We start from the raw sequence: 19416 nt of genomic DNA on the forward strand, positions 1-19416 counted from the left end.
CCATCCCATTTGGTGAACACAGCTTCCAGGGTGGAAACATCCTCCCACGGGACAGGGGCCACGCGAGCCTAGAGGTGGCCCTACCAGGTGACACAGCAGCTGGGAGACCTTTGCGACACCTCAGGTGATGTCGCGGGTGGTGCACAGCAGCCATATCACAGCTGCAGAGTGGACTCTGCACTGTCTGTGCTGTTGGCGTCTGTCCACGCTGTTAGGGAAATCCTGATAAGTTGAGATAAGACTCCACTGCCAAACCCTATCTGCCAGCCCCCGGCTGCCCTGCAGCACTCCCGGGCACATAGGGCTCCACAAACTGTCCCCCCCTGCCCCGTGACCGCCCAGTGTGCAGAACCCCAGCAGGGCAGAGCATTATCCTGGGCAAGGCTGGCTCTGGAAGCATGAGCTGCACCAGAGGAATCATGGTGGCTCTTTTGGCTTCCTTCCTTCCCTTTCCAGCCCCTTCTTGGCTCCCCATTGGTAGAGAGAAGTGAAGCTGGACCCCAATGGGCCACTTGTCTGGGGCAGAGCCGGCAGCCCTCTGGTATGCAGCAGCAATACCCACCTGCCACCCTAAGCAATGTTCCCCTGGGGCACCAGGGCCCTGACATTTGGGGGGGTGGGTGTGGGAGTGAGCACCGGCCCGCAGCCCAGCCACACTCCCAGAGTATTTCCACAGGAGAGAGATCCTGGTTCCCAAGTGGGAAATGTACCAGCATAGGTTGGGCCACCAGCTGGAAAGCAGCTCTGTGGGGACGGACCCTGGGATCCCACTGGGCGCCAGCTGAGCAGGAGCCAGGGATGTGTGTCCTCACCACAGAGGCCACCAGTGGCCCCAGCTGCACCGGGCAGAGTGCTGCCAGCAGAGCAGGTAAGGGGGGCACCGGTGGGGGGACATGTCACTGTGTCCTCTCCAGCTGGGCTCACCCAGGCAAGGCATGGACTTGCTGGGGTGAGTCCAGCAAAGGGCCATGATGGTGGTGAAGGGACTGGAGCATCTCTCCTATGAGAAGAGGCTGTGAGAGCTGGGTCTGCTCAGCCTGGAGCAGAGGAAGTTTAGAGGGAAACCACTAACGTACAGAAATCCCTGCAAGGATGGTGTAAAGAGAACGGGGCCTAGCTCTTCCCAGTGGTGCCCAGTGACAGGACAAGGTGCAACAGGCACTAACTGGAGCACAGCAGTTTCCTGTTGAACATCAGGAAACACCTTTGTACTGTGACAGTGAAGCACTAGGACAGGGCGCTCAGGGAGGCTGCAGAGTCTCCGTCCTTGGAGAAACTTGGCGATACACCCAACCAGAGACGGTCCTGGACCGTGAGGCAGCTTCAGCAGGGGTTGGACAAGCCGATGGCTCCGTGGCCTGTACCATACGCAGCGTCCATGTGCACGCACATGCCTACACCCTGTGCAGGTGCATGCACATGGTTGGGCATGCATGGGACACGGGCACCCCCACACACACATGCACACACACACGGAGAGGTGCACGTGTGCACAAGGCGGGTGTGCAGACACCTGCACACACACCCCCACCCAGCCACACGCACATGCCCCTGTGCCCTCCCGGGGGTTCTGCACCGGCATGGGGCTGGGGCCGCCCCACAGAGCTGCACCTGGCGGGGGGGGGGTGGTGGTGCCCGTCCCGGGGGCGTGCAGGCGGGGGATGCCCGGGGAGGGAGTGCATGGACACATGGACAGAGGGTGCGTGGGACGGGGTGCCGGCGGCAGGGGGTGAACAGGCAAGGGCTGCCCGAGATGGGGGGTGCACGGGCAGGGGGTGGGTGGGTGCACCAGCAGGGTACACGGGCGGGAGGTGCCCGGGCGTGAGGCACCGGCTGCATCCCGCGGCTCCTGCTCGCCTTCCGCGGGGCGGGGCGGGGCAGGGCGGGGCAGGGCGGGGCGGGGCGGGGCGCCGCCCAATCAGCGCGGGTTCCGCCGCCGGGAGAGGGCTTAAAGCCGGCGCGGAGGGGGGACCGCGCGGCGCCGCGGGATGTGGGCGCGCGTGGTGCTGGCGTGCGCGGCTGTGCTGGCGGGCGCGCGCGCCTGGCCCGGCGGCGCCGTCTGCGCGCAGCGGGCGGCGGGCGCGGGCGGCGCGCGCTACGTGGCCTTCCTGAGCCCCGGTCCCGGCCCCGGTCCCGGCCCGGCCGCGCTGGTGGAGAGCGCCTGGGCCGGGCGCGGCCGCCTCCGCGCCTGCTGGGCCCGCCGGGATCCGCGCCTGGCCCGCGCCTTCCGCGCCGCTTGCGCCCGCCGCCCGCCCGCCGCCCCCGGTGCCGCGCTGCGGCGGGACCTGGCCGCGCTCTGGAGGCACCGCGCCGCCTGCGCCGATCCCGCGCCGTCGGGAGGGAGCCGGCGGCGGCGGGGCTGGACGCTGCCGGGCACGCTGTGGTGCGGGGCCGGTGACTCGGCGGGGAACGCCAGCGAGCTGGGTACGGGGGCGGGCGGGGGCGGCGGGCGGGCACGGCACGGCCCGTCCTCCCGACTAGGCCGTGCTCACCGGCGCTGCCCGCAGGTCTCTTCCGCGGCCCCGACCGGTGCTGCCGGGAGCACGACCGGTGCTCGGCGCAGATCGCGGCGCTGCAGTTCAACTACGGCATCCGCAACTACCGCCTGCACACCGTCTCGCACTGCGACTGCGACGCCAGGTGGGCCGGGGGACCGGGACCGGGGGGGGAGGGACGGACACACAGGGGCCGGGGGACCGGGGCCGGGACTATGGACATGCATGCACCGGGGTGCTGCGGGGCTGCTCACCGTCCCCATCCACCCTGCAGGTTCCGGCAGTGCCTGCTGGCCCTCAACGACACCATCTCCAACATCATCGGCGTCACCTTCTTCAACTTGCTGGAGGTGCCATGCTTCGTGCTGGAGGAGAGCGAGGAGTGTGTCCAGTGGCACTGGTGGGGAGGGTGAGCGCCCCGGGGGGATGCCCCCACCTTGGCCCGCTGCTGCAGCCCCGCGGCTGGGCGCGTTTGCTGCTGCGGCCATGAGCGTGCCCTGCCTGGCTGCCCCACGGGCTGCGGGGGGGGGCACAGCTTGGCCATGGCAGGGCTAGCGTGCGGGGCCTCATGGCACGTGGTGTCCCCAGGTGTGAGCGTTATGGTGTAGTACCCCTGGCCAGGATGGTGCAGCAGAGTCAGTACCACTACAGCCTGCCCACAGAGGAGACTCACAGCCCTGCTGTGCAGCCCTCGGGCAAGGGAAGGAAACCCTCTAGAGCAGGGCGCAAGCGGCTCCGCCAGGGACTGGGGCGAAACCCCGGGCTCCGCCAGGCACAGAGACCTCCAACAGCCCAGTGGTCGCAGGGCCCAGGTACCTTGTCCTCTGCGTCAGCCAGGGACAAGGCCGAGCCCACAACCAGGCACCCAGCAGCGCAGTGGGGGCTGGAGCCCGGCCCCCCAACAGCAATGACCGTGTTGGAACAGGACCTTGCTGGAGGAAGGCGACTGCCAGAAGGAGCACAGGAAGGGGCTGGGGGCTCAGCACACCCTGCCTGCACTGAAGATGGCACCATTGGATCCAGCCCGGCTGTGGAGCAGTGCGGAGCCACCCCGGCGCCTGCTGTGGAGGGGCGCAGGCAGCAGGGTGAGTGGGGGCAGAGCGTGTGCTGCAGCTGGGGTGTCCCGAGGCCTCAGCCCATTGGCGTCCTGTGCTGGGGCTGCCCCTCACCACCCTGCTGTCCTCAGGCCTGGGCAGGGTGTGCAGGTGCTACAAGCACCTGGATAAGTGCGAGCACCAGATCGCACCCCGAGAGGTGAAGTACGAGCTGCACAACGTGGACACCCGGATGCTCTTCCACTGTAACTGCACTCGCAGGTGCGTGACCAGGAGGAAAATGCAAGGCTTTTCCCACCATCACAGGGCACTGTGTGCAGATGGTATGGGGCCAGGCGAGGTGGGACCCAGAGGGATGCCTACCTTGGCCAGCAGCTGCTGACTGCTGCCCTCCTGTGCCCACAGGCTGGCGCGGTTCCTGCGCAGGGCGAGGGACCTCGGTGACGTGGAGGTGGCTGTCCTGGCTGATCGCATCGCCATGGACTGCTTTGTTCTGGAGCCACCTGCTGACTGCAGCCTGGGTGAGGGGTCACAGCACAAGTAAGTGCAGAAGGTCGAGGGAATGTGGCCTGCGTGGGGCTTCCTACCCTGCATGGGCAGGAGGGATGACCTGGCGGGGCTGGGTGCTGTCCTGCAGGCTTGGCATGAAGCTGGCTTTGCAAGCATTATCCCCTGCTCTGCTGTGCCGTGAGCAGGTCTGGGCTGGAAGACAACAGATGTCAGCCCTGCAGTGTTACACTGATGCTCACAGCTTTGCTTCTCCAGCAGCTGTATCACAGCAACCCGGGCTGTGCTAGTACCTGCACGGCATCTCAAAAAGACCCTGAGGCGCTGGGGTCCTCCGCATGTGACCTCCAAGGCCGAGCATCCATATTGGAAGACACAGGACAGTGGTGGCACCCTCTATGAGCAATGCCTGCGGCTGGCCTTGGAGCAGAAGCTGGGTGCTCAGCCCCATGCGGTGCCCTGATGATGCCCGAGAAGCACTGCCTTGTGTGGGGAGGAAGACTTGCTGTGCAGCAGCCATGGCGTGGAGCTGCTTGATTTCTGGTCCTTGAGACAAAGGATGGCACTGAGCATGGCTGCTGGCATGACTGCATGAAGCTGGTGGGCCACAGCTGGAGCAGGGGCAGGCAGAGGGACTGAGAAGCCTCTGAAGGAGCTGCGGCTGCCATCTGTGAGCATCAAAGCAAGGGGAAAGGAATAGGAGGCCTTGGGAAAGGGGAAACCCACCATTTTCCTTCCCTGTTGTGCCCTGGGGCAGGGGGGAATGCTCTGGGCATTGGATCCCCCAGGCTGGGGGGATAGCAGGGCCCTCCACTCCTGGATTTGTGTCCCTTTAAGTGGGGAGACTGAGCTGTGTGGTGTGACCCTGGCCCCCTTCTGTAGGCAAGGTGGGAGGTGGGCAGGGGCTGGTGCTGGCTCCCAGCCCTGGAGCAAGGAGGGGGGGGGGGGGGGGCAGCTGCTAGGAGCAGGCTCAGGGCCCTGCCCTCAGGAGGGGTCAGTCCCTGGTTGCAGCTGAAGATAAATAAAGGGTGGTCTGTGCATGGTGTTCACACTGTAGCCCCTACCCCAGGGGCCGATCCTGCCCCCCTGCAGTAAGCACAGTGCAGCTGGGGTGGGCAGGATGGTTTATTTTGTCGCTTGCACTACGTACGTCCAAGGCTGAGGCACGGTGGTAGCAGCAGGGAAGGAGCAAGCTTCAGTCTCAGGGGTACCCTGGGGTGGTCCTCGCTTTATGCCCAACGCGATTGCTGCCAGAGCCCTGCCCTGGCCTCCTGTCCCACCTCAGGTGCAAGACCAACACTCCACCCATAGGAGTGAAGGGTCTTGCACTTAATTTCACAAGGGGCTCCCCCACCACACTAGACCAGCCTTGCCCTCCCCTGTGCCCCCCCTCCCAGCCCTACCAGGCCCAGGACAGCAGCTCAGGCTGGAGGGAGCAAGGAGAGGCCCCTACCTGCCAGCACACAAGGTGGGGTGAGGAGTCACTGCAATAAATAAGGGAGAGAGGTGTCTCAGCAGGAAAGTGGCAGAGGAAAGCACACAGCAAGCGCGCTAGGGGGAGGAGGGAGGGGGCCACTGCATCAGCGGCCCATGGCACAGCTATGGCTGTCCAGCTCCTGGGGGCTGCTCCCCTCCTTTGGGGAGGTGCTGCAGCCCGGGGGGCTGGTGGGGCTCATCCTCCGGCAGGGGTAGCCCTGGTCCGTGCTCTCCCTCCGCCGGCCCATGGCCTGGTCGATCATCTCCAGGCGGAGCGCAGGCAGCAGACCCAGGTTCCTGGGGTCGGCCCTGGCCAGGGGGTTGTCAGCAGAGACACGCCGGGGGCCGCCCTGCTCCCGCACAGTCTGGTAGAAGGAGCTGCCCTCCTGGCTGTCGACTGCCCGCCCTGGCTCCTTGGCTTTAGCTCCATGGCGCCCCAGCTCCTCCTGGGGCAGGTGGATGGTGGGGATGTCCCCAGGGAGGCCATGGCGGCTCTGGGGTGAGGGGCTGCGGCTCATACCCCTGTCCCGGCTTGACGGCCGCAGGATGAGGCCCTGGAACTTGGCCAGGCTGGGGCTTCGGCTCCGGTGCCGTTTCATCTTGCCTGGGCTGGGGCTACGGGATTTGGGGGCCAACAGGACAAGTGTGCTGTCATCCTCCTCTTCTGAGCTGCTGCCCGAGCTGTCTGTGGGGCTGCTGCCCTCCTCTGACCTGGGCAGGGAGATCTGTACCCCTGCATCAGCACTGCTGGCTGATCCTCACAGGGGGCTGTGGGGCACCACAGCAGCTGGCTTCCTCCAGCCCATCACCCCTACACGCATCCCCCCTGCCTCCCTCAGCCCCTCACCCTTGCCTCTTGGCTGTGCTGACCTGGAAGGGCTCAGTCACACCAGCGATGCTGCTGGAGGTGTTGCTGTAGTATCCGAGGATGTACTCGCCCTTCCCCTTGGGCAGTGCCTCCTCTGAGAACAGCACCTGCAGCCCAGAGACAGCTGATGGGCACCAGGGCTGGGCACAGAGGTGCCCTCTCCCACCTCCAGCCCCATAGAGAGCTCCAGCCCCAGCTGAGAGCAGAAATCCTTGATGCCAGCACAGTGGATCTGCACAAAGCAATAAGGAGGTGCCCTCTTGCCCCATCAGGGACAAAGGGACCATTGTCCCCCCATGATGGGGCACACATGCCCAGCAAGACAGCACAGCCGGCTCCAGCTCACCTGTGCACATAGTTGCTTGTCTAGGCAGCGTTCTCCATCATCACTCCTGGCCCAGACATAGGACACATAGTCTTTAGGATGCCGAAAGCCCACCTGTGTGCATGTACATGGGAGAACACAGGTGAGTGGGGGAACATCAGCCCTACTCAGCACCATCACCTACACCCAGCCTTAACTTCCGTCTCACTCAGCTCCCTCTCCTTGCACCAAGGGCTGCCTTGCACACTACCCAGCAGTGCCCTGGACCCCAGCCCCCGAGGAGTTGGGGGCTTTGGACCCCATGGGGCCCACAGAGCAGGAAGAAGAGGGAACTGCTGGATTTGAGCCTCCTGAAGCAGGGCCAAATCCTGCTGCTAACTGCCAGGGCTTCCCAGGGGAAGGGAGAGCACAGGTCCATGCCATGCACCCACGTCCACTGATGGGAGGTAGCTCAGAAGGAACCCCAAGGTGCTATGCATTGTTCCCCACTCCCTCCAGCCCCAGCAGCCCCCAAGCCCCTACCCGGTAGAGTCCTATCCAGTCCCAGGAGCTCCGGTGGAAGCCAGCCGACATCTTGTACCTGACAACTGCTTGCTCAGGCCTGCTCCATTCATCAGCCACATAAATCTCAACCGGGGGCTTGTCTGCCTTGGAAGCAAACTGTCAGACACACATACATGGTGAGCAAGGGCATGCCAAAGACAGCTGCCCCTGCTGCCCAGGGCACCCATCTAGGGCCAGGCCCTCGTGCATAACACCAACAGCAGCCCCCAGCCACAGCGGCAAGACAGCTGAGCGTGCCAAACAAAAATAAAACAAGCCCTACACACCCCATCATACACTGCACATGCTGGGCATCTCACCCCTGTAGCTCCTGCCTGTGTGCCCAGTGGCCCTGGACAGTGCTTACCTGCACTGCAAAGATGGCAGCTACCGGCTTGTGGTCACTGACAGTGTACTCCATGTGGCTGCAGTAGCAGAGCTGGCTCACCGACAGGACGCCCCGACTGGGCCGGCGCCCACCTGCACCAAGCCCAACACTGGGAGATTTGATCTTCCAGAGGATCCGGTCAGTCCAGGCAGGTTTTCGCTTCTTGGCACTGCGGGGCACAGAGGGGCATCTCTTGCCTGGCAGGGGGCAGTGGGCTCCACCCCAAACTGCCTCCCCCTGGCACTACGGCACGCGCGGGCAGGGGATGCGGCTCGTCTTGGCACACAGCTCAGTGCAGCTGCAGGGACAGACCTGCACTGGCACCAGTGCAACAGTTGTGTCCCAGCCTGCCATCCCCAGTCCAGCCCATGCCCACCCCAGAATAGCTCCCCCCGTCCATCTGCACTGGCATCTGCCCCTGCCCCGCCAGCACCCACCTTGACTCTGAGCTCCACCACTCCTGCATCCCTCAGCCATGTCACCTGCTCCCAGGCCCAGCAATACGCTTGAGCTCTGCTCTCCTACCTGCTGTCATACTTGTTGGTGCCCACATCAAACTTGAAGGTGGGTGGGAAGTTCAGTGGTCCCTCCTGAAAGCCGCTGAGGACAGGCCAGGTGCTCTTGGCAATGTTCAGCTGTTGGAAAGAGAGCAGGTCAGGGAGCACACCAGCCTCCATGGCCAGACCCCTCTGCAAGCCCCTGAGACCACTCCATCCCCAGCACACTGTCATCCCTGCCCCATTGCTGCCAGCCCCATCAGGGTTTGTCCATGCCATGCAAGCAGCAAGTCCATAGACCCAATGCCCCCAGCTCTTCCTAGCACACTGGTAAAGGGAGCACGTGCCCACCTCCCATAGAGACCATCCTGGGACTGTGCCACCCCTTCCCCACAGGGCCAGAAGAGCCAGGGCTCTTTGTACCCCATGGGAAGCGAGGGGACGTGCCCTGTCCCACAGCTGCGTGGGCAGTTTTGGCAAGAGCCGAACACCACTCAGGGCCCAGCCAAGGCTCAACAGCACACCCATCCATCCCACCTGGTCCTTCTCCCAGAGCTGGCTCAGGATGTTGCTGTCGATGGCGTACTTCACAAAGCGGATATCGAGGCTCTCGATGCGGAAGTTGAGGTCCCCAAACCAGAACACAAGGCTGTGGAGGGGAGGGAGGGCAACAGGCTGGAAGGGCTGGGCAGCACCACAGGAGGAAAACGGCCTCAGCCTGTGGGCAGCCTCAGCCTCCAGGACAGGTGCTCTTGGGAGCACCAGTGCAGGTCAGCACTCAGCCAACAGCTCGGCTGGCTGCCAGCCCTGCCAGGATTCCTCAGGTAGGACCAAGCACCATTAACCAAATGGGCCTGACCTCCCTGGGCAGAAATGGAGGGTGGAAATTTCCACTGTGAGGCACCTACCAGAGTCAGACCACACAGCCAAGACACTGGGGCAGAGCTGGGCCCTGAACCTCACCAGTCCCAAACCCCAACAGCACCAACATGGCAGGAGCTGCACCAGACCTGGATGTGCCCCAGGGGAAACCAAGGACCCCTCTTAACACCTACCCCACCATGCTGGGTCCCTACTGGGCCATGGGACAATTTTGCAGCTCTGCAGGCAAGACCCCATCTCCAAGCTGTGCTGGGATTCAGGGGACAGACCCCAGACCCTACCTGGAGGGAGTCAAGGATGGGGGCTGGCACACTAGAGCCCTGGCCCAGATTGGGGAGCAAAGTGGTGGGGTACGCACTCATGGTCCAGGATGCCGCTGGCTGCACGCCCCTCAAACTGCTGCATGTGCAGTATAGTGGCAAAGTCCTCCTTGCGCTGCTCCGCCTTCTCCAGGTGCGCTGGCAGGTGGCAGTTCAGGAAGCAGACCATGTGGCCGAAGATGGAGAGACGAACACTCACCCCACCCTTGTTGCCCTGCACCGAGAGGATCCCATGACTCCTTGGGAAGCCAGGCCCTTGCCACCTCCCCAGGGACCACACTCACCCAGTAGCCTCCCAGTCCCGTCCTCGTGCAGTCTGTCTGGATGTCCTGCAGGAAGGGGAGGTGGTAGTACTTGGCAAACACCAGTAGGATCACACCTTGCATCCGCACCGTGCTGATCTGGAATGGGAGCAGGGGCTGAAGCAGGATGGTAGCCACAGCAGAACTTGTAGGGGCAGGGACAGCTTCCCCCACCTCCAGGCCATAGGGGCAGCACCTCCATCCTTTGCATGCCCCCCCATCTTGCAGATGGCTAACAGTACATTTAGTTCAGAGATCTATCCACACCCTCCTGAATACTGACAGCTGAGATAAGCCCAGCAATGCTAAGGCTCATGTATGCTCTGGGGCAAGCACCCTGGAGAGCTGAACCTGCCCTGGGACCCACAGGCTGCTGCCAGAAGCACAGGCTTGTTCCCACATTCACCTCCTCACCCTGGTGCAATGCAGCAGGCAACAAGAAGCATCCCCAAAGCACCACAGGGGAAGCCTAAGGCACAGGAAAGGGAGCAGGGTGGCACAAGCTAAACAGCACACTGGTGAGATGTACCACTAGCCCTCAGGTTAGCCCACACACACTGCTTGGATGGCTGCAGGCTGTCCCTCCAGCTGTCTGTCCCTCCAGCCAGCTCTCCTACTGCACCTCTTCCCTCCGTCCCTGCAGTCCAACTCTCCCTCCCCATGGTCCACCTGCCTGGCAGGCAGAGAGGAAACACCAGCTGCCCAGCCCCTTTGGGACCTCCTTACCAGGACAAAGTGGAAGGGGCTCAGCACATCCATGAAGAGCTCGCTCCACTGATCTGTGAAGAGGGCATCCTTCAGGCGCTTGTTTATCTTAGAATTCACCTCTTGCAGCCTGGGAGGAAAGGGACAGCTCCCTCAGCCATACCAGGAAGGTGTCTGTGTCCCAGGTAGCGAGAGCTCCTTGGGAGAGGTGCCAGAGCACAGTGCTGGGGAGAAGGGCCAGGGCAGGAAGGGCAGATCAAGGGAGGACCCTGGGTTTAGAGCACAAACCAGCCATATCCTTTCTCCAGCGATGCTGGGCCATGTGCTAGCAGAATGCACAAGTGGCCCTGAATCCACAAGGCCTTGGCCCTTTTTAAAGCACGAGCAATTCAGCTGCACAGGGCTGGGCAGCAGTCTAAAGCCTGTCTCTAGGTACAAGAGGGGCCTACGGGACATTTCAGCTGCACTGGTCTCTAGAGAGAAGCCAAGTCTCACTGGTACTTCAGCACAGGGTGTCCAGATGCATCCTAGCCACCAAGCTCAGAGCAGCAGCAAACAGAAGGTTAATAGTGCTCCTCCCAGCTCAGCAATTAGTGAAAAGCGGGAAGGAGAACATCCCCAGAGAACAGCAGAATCAGGAAACATCTTGCCCAAAAATATCAAGTGCTCGGGGCACAAAGAACGGGTCAGAGGAAGGACACAGCCATGCAGAGACATCCTGGAGGTGGGGAGCAGCAGGACGCCTTGCCCCGACCAGGACACAGTCCCAGCAAGTCCCTTGCTGTCAGCTACACTCCCTACCCCATCCATCCAGGCTCGGGTCTACCTCCACAGCCCCCATCCCACCGGTCCACAAGGCCGAGGGGACCAGGAGACGGGCTCCAACACAGCATCGTAGCTCTGGCAGCCTCAGCCTTATGCTGCTCTCTGCCCGGGGCAAGGAGCACTGGGGGAGTCCCTGGGAGCCTCCTGGAGGCAGATCCAGCTCTTCCACCTCATGCCCACAGGCAGAGCCTGCTTCTTGCTCCCTGTGCAAAGGCAGTATGTCCCTGGTCTTAGCAGGAATCCACACACACCACAGCAAACCTTGAGGGACCAGTTTGCCCTTAGACTCTGGCAGAGCTTGCCTCGCCAGCCACACCAATAAATCCTTACCACATTGACGTGGCGCTGCCTTGCCAGCAGTTAAGTGTTGCCCAGGGGCACAGAGCCAATCCAGCTGTGAGAGAACAGCAGATTCGTGCCCTTGAGGCCTGCATACCATGGGCAGAAGCTGAGATGAGGAAAATGCTCCCAGAGGACTCCAGCAGGCGAGTTAAATGCCTCTACAGACCTGACCCCAGGACTGCCAGGGCTCATAGCAAGAGCAGCACTCGCCAAGGCCCAGCTCTGCACAGCCTAGCCAGCTGCAGGCTCTTTGAGGGTTCAAGGCTACTTGGGATTCAAGGGTTTCAGCTCTTCTTAGCACTCCCATTTTACTAGGAACTGATTCTCCATCACCTTTTCTGATATTTTACTGCTTGTAATGCACAGCCCTCCCTGCTCACCATGCCCCGGGGAGGCTGGAGCTGCAGCTCTTCCATTCCCTGCCCCCCAGGGCTATGGGGATCCCCCAAAAAGGGATGTGACAGGGCAGGGGAGGGGGCCCTGCACCTCACCCTCTTACCCAATGGCGATCACGTCCACATCATTTGTCTCGCCCGTGTTGAGGTGCAGCAGGGATGTCACGTCATTCGGGGGCATGGCTGTGCCCACATTCCAGGTGACCACTGTGATGCTTGGGAGGACAAAGGGAAGAACAGGCTAACACTGGGGCTCAGAGGTGTTCCCTGTCCTCCCCCGCTCAGTCCCCAGCTCCACCAAGGAAGCTCTCTGCCTGCAACAGAAGTGGCCACAGCTGAAGCTTAGCCAGAGCATGTACACCACCAGGTCCTTAACCTTTGTTTGAGGGAGACAGGTCCTCGCCTCTAAATTCCCCCACGGTCTGCACCTCGGTGTATGGCAAGCCCATCTGTAACCCAAGCCCCGGTGAAATTCTACAAACCAGCACAAAGAGCCCTCGTTTTCATCACCACTGACTTAACACAGGCAGGCTGGCTGGCACAGCAGGCAGCCTGCGAGACAGGGTGTCCCTGGAAAACTGTCTCCCCTCCCTTTCCCAGGAATCACGCATCCCTCAGGCTCCTGGGGAAAAGGACCCGGATCTCAGGCCCCAGACTCTGCCCCAGAGCACAGCCAGCCCCAAAGGCCAGGGCATTACATGTGACAGCAGCGCTGCAAGCCCCGCAGCAGTGTCCTTCACCAGCGCAAAGCCACCATCAGTCACAACACATTAATGCTGTTACGCAGCATGCACCAGCAGCCCGCGGGCTCTTTCGGCAGCACTAGGACAAGTCGCAGTCACAGGGGGCACGCTTCAACAGCGAGGGAGGGTAGTGCCACATCATTTCCAGAGCTCGGGGACAGCGGGGGCAGATGGCACCCGCTCCACAGCCTGCACCTCTGATATGCCACCCCACGCAGCACCCGCTCCCCTGACCGCTGCCTGCGCAGACAGTGGGCGCTGGGCATCCTTCCCCCCTGCAGCAAGCCCTGCCTGGCCATAGCCCCTCACCCCAAACCTCCTCCAACCGAACACCATCCACGGCAGGAAGGAAGGGGCAATTCCAGCCGGCAAGAGGCTTTGCTCGCTGCTTCTCAGCGAGGGCAGCTTCGGCCCGGCACCGCTCCCCCCCCGACCCCCCCCCGCAGCAACACCCGCTCACCGGAACGAGCCGTCCTCCGGGACCCTTCCCGAGCAGCCGAGGAGCGCGTCGCAGGAGTCGCCGGAGCCCGGCAGGCCGAGGGACCTCCCGAAGAGGGAGAGCTCGTCCGGCTCCGGTTTGGGGAGGGCTGCGGGCTTGGACAGGCCCACCCGCCCGCCGGCGATGAACTCGCTGGAGACGGCTTTGGGCAGGCCGGCGGCCCTGGGCGAGGAGCCCGCCCAGGCCGAGATGTGGTCGCTGGACTCCGCCTTGGGGAGCATCTCCCTCCGCTCGGCGGGCAGCGGCTTCCCGGGGGCGGCGTGCTCGAGGGGACCGAGCTCGGGGAAGGCGGGCCGGCCCGCCGCCGGGGACGGCACGGCGGGGCGGGCCGGGGGGGCGCCCGGGCTGGGGGGCAGCAGGGCCGGCAGCGGGAAGGCGTGGGGCCCGCCGGGCCCCTCAGCCCCGGCCCGGCCGACCTCCAGCGGCAGGGGCTGGGCAGCCCGGCCCGGGGCCCGCTCCTCGGGCCCGCCGCGCTGCGCGCCCCCGGGCCGCGGGCAGCCGTAGGGGAAGGAGTCGCAGGCGGCGTCTGGCCGGGAGCTCCTGCGGGTGCCCGGGACGCCGCCACCGGCGAGGAAAGGCGCCGCCGGGGCCCCACCGTCGGGCTGGGTCCGGGCCGGACCCCCGGCGCCGAAGGGCACCGGCCGCGCGGGGGAGGCGGCGGGCGCGGGGCCCCGCGGGGGGCCGGGCCGGTGCCCCGAGGCGGCGGCCGAGCCCTGGTCCGCGCTGCCGCGCCGGGCCGGCTCCATCGCCGGGAGACCCCAGCGAGCGGCACCGGGCCCGGCCCGGCCCCGCCCCGCCCGCGCTCACCTTGCAGCCCCGCCCGGCGGTGGCAGCGGCGGCGCCGCGCGCCCCGTGATGTCAGCGCCACCTGCGCGGCGCCTTAAAGGCGCCGGAGCGGCACGAGCCAGACCGCCGCCGCCCGCCCCGCCCCGCGCGCACCTGCCGCCGCCCCGCCCCGCTCACGTGACGGCCTGCGCCCCGCCCCGCCCCCCCCCCCCGTGCCCCCGCCGGCGGCGGGAGCGGAGCGCGCGACCGCAATGGGGTCCGGGACGGGGCAGCCCCTGCGCGTGCGCGCCCGCCCTTGCGCACGTGTCGGTGTCCGCGGGCGGGGGTTTTTGCGCTGTCGTGTCGCGGTACGGCCGCGTGTGCACGTGCGCTGCCGTGGGCGCGTTTGTAGCCGTGGGTGCGCCCGCGCCCGCGCGGCAGCTGCGCGAGGTGCTGCGCCTGCAGCTCCGCGCAAAACCTGCGCGCCACACCTGCGCGCGGTGCTGCGCCTGTGCGCAGCAGTGTGGGTGCGCTCACGCGCAGCGGTTTGCGCAGGCGGGTGTGAAAGCGCGCGCGGGTGCGGTTCGGGTGCACACGCGCTTGTGTGTGCCTGAAGGAGACGGGGGACCTGGCGACACAGGGCCAGGAGAGGGCAGAGGTCCCCCACACCTCCTGCACCTCGGTCCGTAGCAGCCGGGAGCGGCCTGCAAGAGCCCCCGAGCCCTGGGAGGGCTGGGGCACCATGTGCAAGAGGGTCTTGGTGGAAGAGGACCAGGTCCCTGCGCCCTGATGGGGTGGACCCGCGGGTGCTGGGGGAGCTGGCTCCTGTCATCGCGAAGCCACCCTCAATAATCTGTGATCGTCGCTCCTGTCCTCAGGAGGGGCACAAAGGAGGACCCAGGGACCTAGAGGCCAGTCAGCCTCACCTCCATCCCTGGGAAGGCGATGGAGCAGCTAGTCCTGGGAACCGTTGCCAGGCCCAAAAACAACCAGAAAGTCATCAGCGTCAGCACGGCCTCACCGAGGGGAAGTTCTGCTTGGGCAGCCGGACCCCCTTCTGCGATGAAGCAAGTGGCCTGGCGGATGAGGGGAGAGCAGCAGACATTGCCTGGACTTCAGGAAGGCCTTTGACATCGTCTCCCACCAGATCCTCCGAGAGAAGCTGTTGATGAACAGGCTGGATGAGGAGATGTTGAGGTGCATTGAAAAGCGGCTAAATGGCTGGATCCGGAGGGTGGTGGTCAGCGGCACAAGGTCTAGCCGGAGGCCAGTAACTAGCGGTGTGCACCAGGGGTCAATACTGGCTCCACTCCTGCTTAACGTCGTCGTTGCTGACCTGGATGATGGAACAGAGCGCACCCTCAGCAAGTTTGCAGATGACACCAAACGGGGATGAGTGGCTGGTAAACCAGTGGGTCGTGCATCCATCCAGAGGGACCCGGACAGGCTGGAGATATGGGCCAACAGGAACTGTGTGAAGTTCAACCAGGGCAAGCGCAACGTCCTTCCCCTGGGGAGGAACAACCCCAGGCACCAGGACACGCTGGGGGCCACCTGGCTGGAAAGCAGCTCTGCAGAAAGGGCCCGGGCAGTCCTGGGGAACACCACGTTGACCATGAGTTCAGTGTGCCCTTGGGGCAAAGAAGGTGAATGGTGTCCTGGGCTGCATCAGGAGCGTTGTCAGCGGGTCAAGGGAGGTCGAGGAGGCACCGGCGAGGCCACTGCTGTAGTGTCCATTGGCGGGCTCCCAAGAGCAAGTCCAAGAGACATAGAGTTACTGGAGGGAGTCCAATGAAGGGCCACAAGGATGATGGCCTGGAGCATCTTCCACATGAGGAGAGGCTGCGAGAGCTGGGACTGTCCAGCCCGGAGCAGAGGAAGCTCAGGAGTATCTCGTCGATCTGCATCAGTCCCTGCAGGGAGAGTGCAGAGAGGACGGAGCCTGGCTCTTCTCAGTGGTGCCCAGTGGCAGGACCAGAGGCAGGGGGTTCAAACTGGAACACAGGAGGTTCCCTCTGCCCATCAGGAAACACTTTTTCTCTGGGAGGGTGAACGAGCCCTGGCACGGGTTGCCCAGGAGGGTTTTGGAGTCTCCCACCTTGGGGATCCTCAAACGCCGTCTGGACATGGTCCCGGGCAGCTGGCTGCAGGTGGCCCTGCTTGAGCAGGGGCTTGGGCCCAATGCCCTCCAGAGGTCCCTGCCAACCTCAACCAGCCTGAGATCCCGTGATTCTGTGACCAGGGGGATGTGCATGTGTGCAGGTGCTTGTGTGCAGCTGCGTGTGTGGGTGCGTGCAGGGGTACACGCTCTTTTGTGCACGCGTAGCCGTGTGTGCGCGTTCTGCTGCGTGTGCGTGCAGTTGGGGAGTGCAGTATGTGCGCGTGCATGCAGCCAGATGTACGCATAGAGCTTTGTGCCTGTGCACACGCTGTTGTTACACGTGTGTCTGCACACGCTGGTGTGTTTCTGTGCACTGCTGTGTATGCCCCTGTGTCTGGGCGTACGCACACTGCGAGCAGTTGGGGGGGTAGCTGCATGCAGCTCTGCCCGCCTGTTTGCGGCTCCGTGTGTGCATGGAGCTACATCTGTGCACTGGTGTGTGGACTGCATATAGCTGTGTGTATGTAGAGCTCTGTGCACGCAGCTGCGCGTGTGTGCCTGCAGCTGTACATGCAGGAGGGTGCGTGAGTGTGCACAGCTGTGTGTGCGTGCAGCTGTGTGCCGCTTTGTGCATGCACAACAGACAGGTGTGCACGCACACACCCTGTCCTGCACGTCACTGCGCGTGTTCGCGGTGTCTGTGTGTGCGTGTTCACGTTTGCAATGGGCTTGTGGGGGGGGGGGGGGTGTGCATTTGCAGTGGGGGGGGGCTGCAGCCTGCCCGTGCATTCAGTTTGTGACGGGCGTGTGTCTGCAGCGTGCGGTGCGCACGTGCGCACACGACTGCGTGTTTGCAGCGCGCATAAGCGCGTTCGCGGTACGGGTGCGTTTGCAGCGTCGTGCTCGTGGTGTGCGGGGGGGGGTGCGCGCGTGCGCAGGGCGTGCGTGTGCGGTACGCGCACTCGCGCTGTGCGTGTGCGGAGGGTGCGCGCGGAGCAGGGGTGCGTGTGCGCGGGACGCGGCCGCGCCCGCGGAGCGGTGTTCGCGGTGCGTGTGCGCGCTCGCGCCGTGCCTGCGCGCGGCGCGTGAGCCGCGGTTGACGCGCGCCGGCAGGGGGCGAGCGTCCGCACGCTGCGCACGCGCGGCGCGCGTTTGCCGCCGGTTGCGGGCCGTGTGCGCGTGCCGCGGCGGCTCGCCCTGTGCGTGCGCGCGCCCGTGCCCGCCGGGGCGGGGCAGCCGGCGCGCACGCGCGGGGAGTGACGTGGCGGCGGCGGCGGGATGCTGCGGGCGCTGTCGCTCTCGCTGCTGGTGGCGGCGGCGGCGCTGGCGGCGGGGGGCGGCCCGGGACCCCCCCGGCTCCGCGGGGCCGAGCTGCGGGACCTGGCCCGGGGCAAGGTGGAGGTGAGCGCGGGGCGGGCGGGGGGCGCGGGGGACACCGGGGACGCCGCCAGGGGTGACGGGCTGTCTGCTCCCGCAGACCTGCGGCGGGTGACGGCTGAACCGCCTGAAAGAGGTAGGTGCCGCTGGGGGGGGACCGGGACCGGGGCCGGGGCCGCCCCGCCGCTGAGCCGAGCCGGGCCGCCCCCTCTGCCCGCAGGTGAAGGCCTTCGTCAGGCAGGACATCCCCCTCTAGTACCCGCCGAGCCGGCGGGCAGTGCTCGGTACCGGGGTGGGCGCCGGGGGACGGGGTGTGGGACGGGGTGGGATGAGGATAGAGGATGGGACCGGACGGGATGGGATGGGATGGGATGGAGGACGGGGTGAGACGGGATGAGGGGTGGGAGGGGATGGAGGTTGGGGTGGGATGAGGGGTGCGATGAAGTGGAGGGTGGGACTGGATGAGGGGTGGAGGGCGGGATGGTTGGGGGACGGGATAGGACGGCGTAGGATGGGATGCAATGGAGGATGAGATGGGATGGGACAGGACGGGATGGGAGGGAATGGGATGTGACAGAGGATGGGATGGGGGGCTGCATGGGCCTGCCCAGTCCTGTCCACTCCTTAACGCACTGCCCAGCCACAACCTGGAGATGAAGCATCTGCCCGGTGCTGACCCTGAACTTGTGCTCCTCAGCCACCGATACGAGGAGCTGGAAGTGAGTGGGCAGCGTGGCACCTGCTGCCGCAGCAAGGTCTGGGGTGGTCGGTGCCCCACAGGTGCCAGGCTTCAATCCCTGTCTGCGTGCAGAGAATCCCCCTGAGTGACATGACCCGGGAGGAGATCAACCAGCTGCTGCAGGAGCTGGGCTTCTACCGCAAGGAGACGCCTGACGCCCCCGTGCCTGAGGAGTTCCAGTTTGCCCCTGCCAGGCCTCTGTCCACCCTGCCACCCCTGCGAGTTCCTGCTGCCAATGGCAAGACCCCACGCGAACGTGATGAGGGAGAACACCCAGACCTCTAGCGAGGGGTGCCGTGCTTGGGAGAGGGTCCTGCGGCCAGTCCCCAGCACATGGGAACACAAGTGTCACAGCAGCTGGGGATGCTGCCGCAGGGTGGTGAAGGTGCCCGTGCTGTTGCTTGGTGCTGTGCAGCCTCTGCCCCGAGAATGCCCTGAGCAGCTCCAGCCTTGAGCAGGGGCTTCCTGGGCACTGCGGGCATCCTGGATGTCCACATGCCTGTCATTGCCCTCGCTACCCTGCAGCCTGGCATCGCTAACTGGTTGGGAGGAGCAGTGTTCTTTGCGCTCCCTTGCTGTGCCCCAGGGTTTAGCTGACTCCCGGCACTGGGCAGCAGTATCCTACCTGAGTGGGACAGGATGAAACCCTCAGCAGAAAGCCCCAGGTGCTGAGGGTAGATGTGCTGAGTCCCGTAGGTAGGAGAGCTGCCCCCGGGGGGTATGGCTTTACACCCCACCAGGGTTGTCTCGTATCGAGCCCCCAGTAAAGCCCATGCGTACAATTGGCTGCACCGTGTCATCTTTCCAGGGAAGGCTCAGTGGGGTGCATCCCACCCTGCTCCGTACTGGGTGCTGGGAATAGCTGGGTGCCCCATAACGCTCACAGAGGTGGGAGGGCACAGCAGGGTCACAGCCACTGCTGATGAGCTGACAAACCATTCCACAGACCAACCGTGCTGTTCCTGTGCCACCCCCTCCCTGGCGTGTTGGATCCATGGATGGATGGGGCACCATGGCTTGGGATGAGCTGCTCTTGCAGGGTGCAGGGGGACGGGTGCAAGCCCACGAGTGGGTCCTGCAGCGCTGAGCCAAAGCCCAATGACTGTGCTGGCCTGGCGGGCACATCTGTCCCTTGGCCGGGTAAGGGAGCAGGGCGCTGCTGCGCTGTCTGCAGACCTGGCTTGATGCAGCCTCTGTAGCAGCATGGGGTCTTCTCACTGTGCCAGGCCTGGGGGCGGCAGGGGGCAGTGAACCAACAGCCCTTGGT

At 64.7% G+C, this 19416-nt stretch overlaps 3 protein-coding genes across 4 annotated transcripts; 2 read left to right on the plus strand and 1 right to left on the minus strand.

Annotated features, from left to right (window-relative positions):
• Positions 1-1988: 1988 nt before the first annotated feature.
• Positions 1989-5061, plus strand: PLA2G3 (phospholipase A2 group III). Of its 2 annotated transcripts, none has more exons than XM_069795478.1 (7): positions 1989-2424; positions 2508-2640; positions 2770-2904; positions 3084-3580; positions 3682-3811; positions 3956-4090; positions 4316-5061. In XM_069795478.1, exons 1-7 carry the CDS (start codon positions 1989-1991, stop codon positions 4518-4520), a joined length of 1671 nt encoding a protein of 556 aa, XP_069651579.1. In that variant the 3' UTR covers positions 4521-5061. The 2 variants fall into 2 exon arrangements, with proteins under 2 accessions (XP_069651579.1, XP_069651580.1); XM_069795479.1 differs by having other exon boundaries at positions 4319-5061.
• A 103-nt stretch (positions 5062-5164) lies between these two features.
• Positions 5165-14117, minus strand: INPP5J (inositol polyphosphate-5-phosphatase J). Its single transcript, XM_069795477.1, has 12 exons — positions 13129-14117; positions 12030-12140; positions 10385-10493; positions 9641-9757; positions 9395-9570; positions 8692-8803; positions 8183-8292; positions 7637-7826; positions 7249-7386; positions 6748-6840; positions 6404-6508; positions 5165-6258 (listed from the first exon to the last, which is right to left on the minus strand). The coding sequence occupies exons 1-12, from the start codon at positions 13911-13913 to the stop codon at positions 5638-5640; spliced, it is 2667 nt and encodes an 888-aa protein (XP_069651578.1). The 5' UTR covers positions 13914-14117; the 3' UTR covers positions 5165-5637.
• A 3154-nt stretch (positions 14118-17271) lies between these two features.
• On the plus strand, positions 17272-18931 carry SELENOM (selenoprotein M). The gene is made up of 5 exons (XM_069795483.1): positions 17272-17434; positions 17511-17546; positions 17631-17665; positions 18051-18129; positions 18222-18931. The coding sequence occupies exons 1-5, from the start codon at positions 17312-17314 to the stop codon at positions 18432-18434; spliced, it is 486 nt and encodes a 161-aa protein (XP_069651584.1). The 5' UTR covers positions 17272-17311; the 3' UTR covers positions 18435-18931.
• The last annotated feature ends 485 nt before the right edge of the window (positions 18932-19416 follow it).

This window comes from Haliaeetus albicilla, chromosome 10 (genome assembly GCF_947461875.1).
Source record: "Haliaeetus albicilla chromosome 10, bHalAlb1.1, whole genome shotgun sequence".
In the NCBI taxonomy this organism is placed as follows: Eukaryota; Metazoa; Chordata; class Aves; order Accipitriformes; family Accipitridae; genus Haliaeetus; species Haliaeetus albicilla.

What these genes read in the sequence shown, in the direction of transcription:
- PLA2G3 (XM_069795478.1), top strand. Translation starts at nt 1,989, where the DNA reads ATGTGGGCGCGCGTGGTGCTGGCGTGCGCGGCTGTGCTGGCGGGCGCG. An exon ending in GGGGAACGCCAGCGAGCTGG is followed by an intron (nt 2,425 to 2,507) that starts GTACGGGGGCGG and finishes CGCTGCCCGCAG; the next exon opens with GTCTCTTCCGCGGCCCCGAC. An exon ending in GGAGGGGCGCAGGCAGCAGG is followed by an intron (nt 3,581 to 3,681) that starts GTGAGTGGGGGC and finishes TGCTGTCCTCAG; the next exon opens with GCCTGGGCAGGGTGTGCAGG.
- INPP5J (XM_069795477.1), bottom strand. Translation starts at nt 13,913, where the DNA reads ATGGAGCCGGCCCGGCGCGGCAGCGCGGACCAGGGCTCGGCCGCCGCC. An exon ending in CTGCCATCTTTGCAGTGCAG is followed by an intron (nt 7,387 to 7,636) that starts GTAAGCACTGTC and finishes TGTGTCTGACAG; the next exon opens with TTTGCTTCCAAGGCAGACAA. An exon ending in GTGTGACTGAGCCCTTCCAG is followed by an intron (nt 6,259 to 6,403) that starts GTCAGCACAGCC and finishes GCAGGGGTACAG; the next exon opens with ATCTCCCTGCCCAGGTCAGA.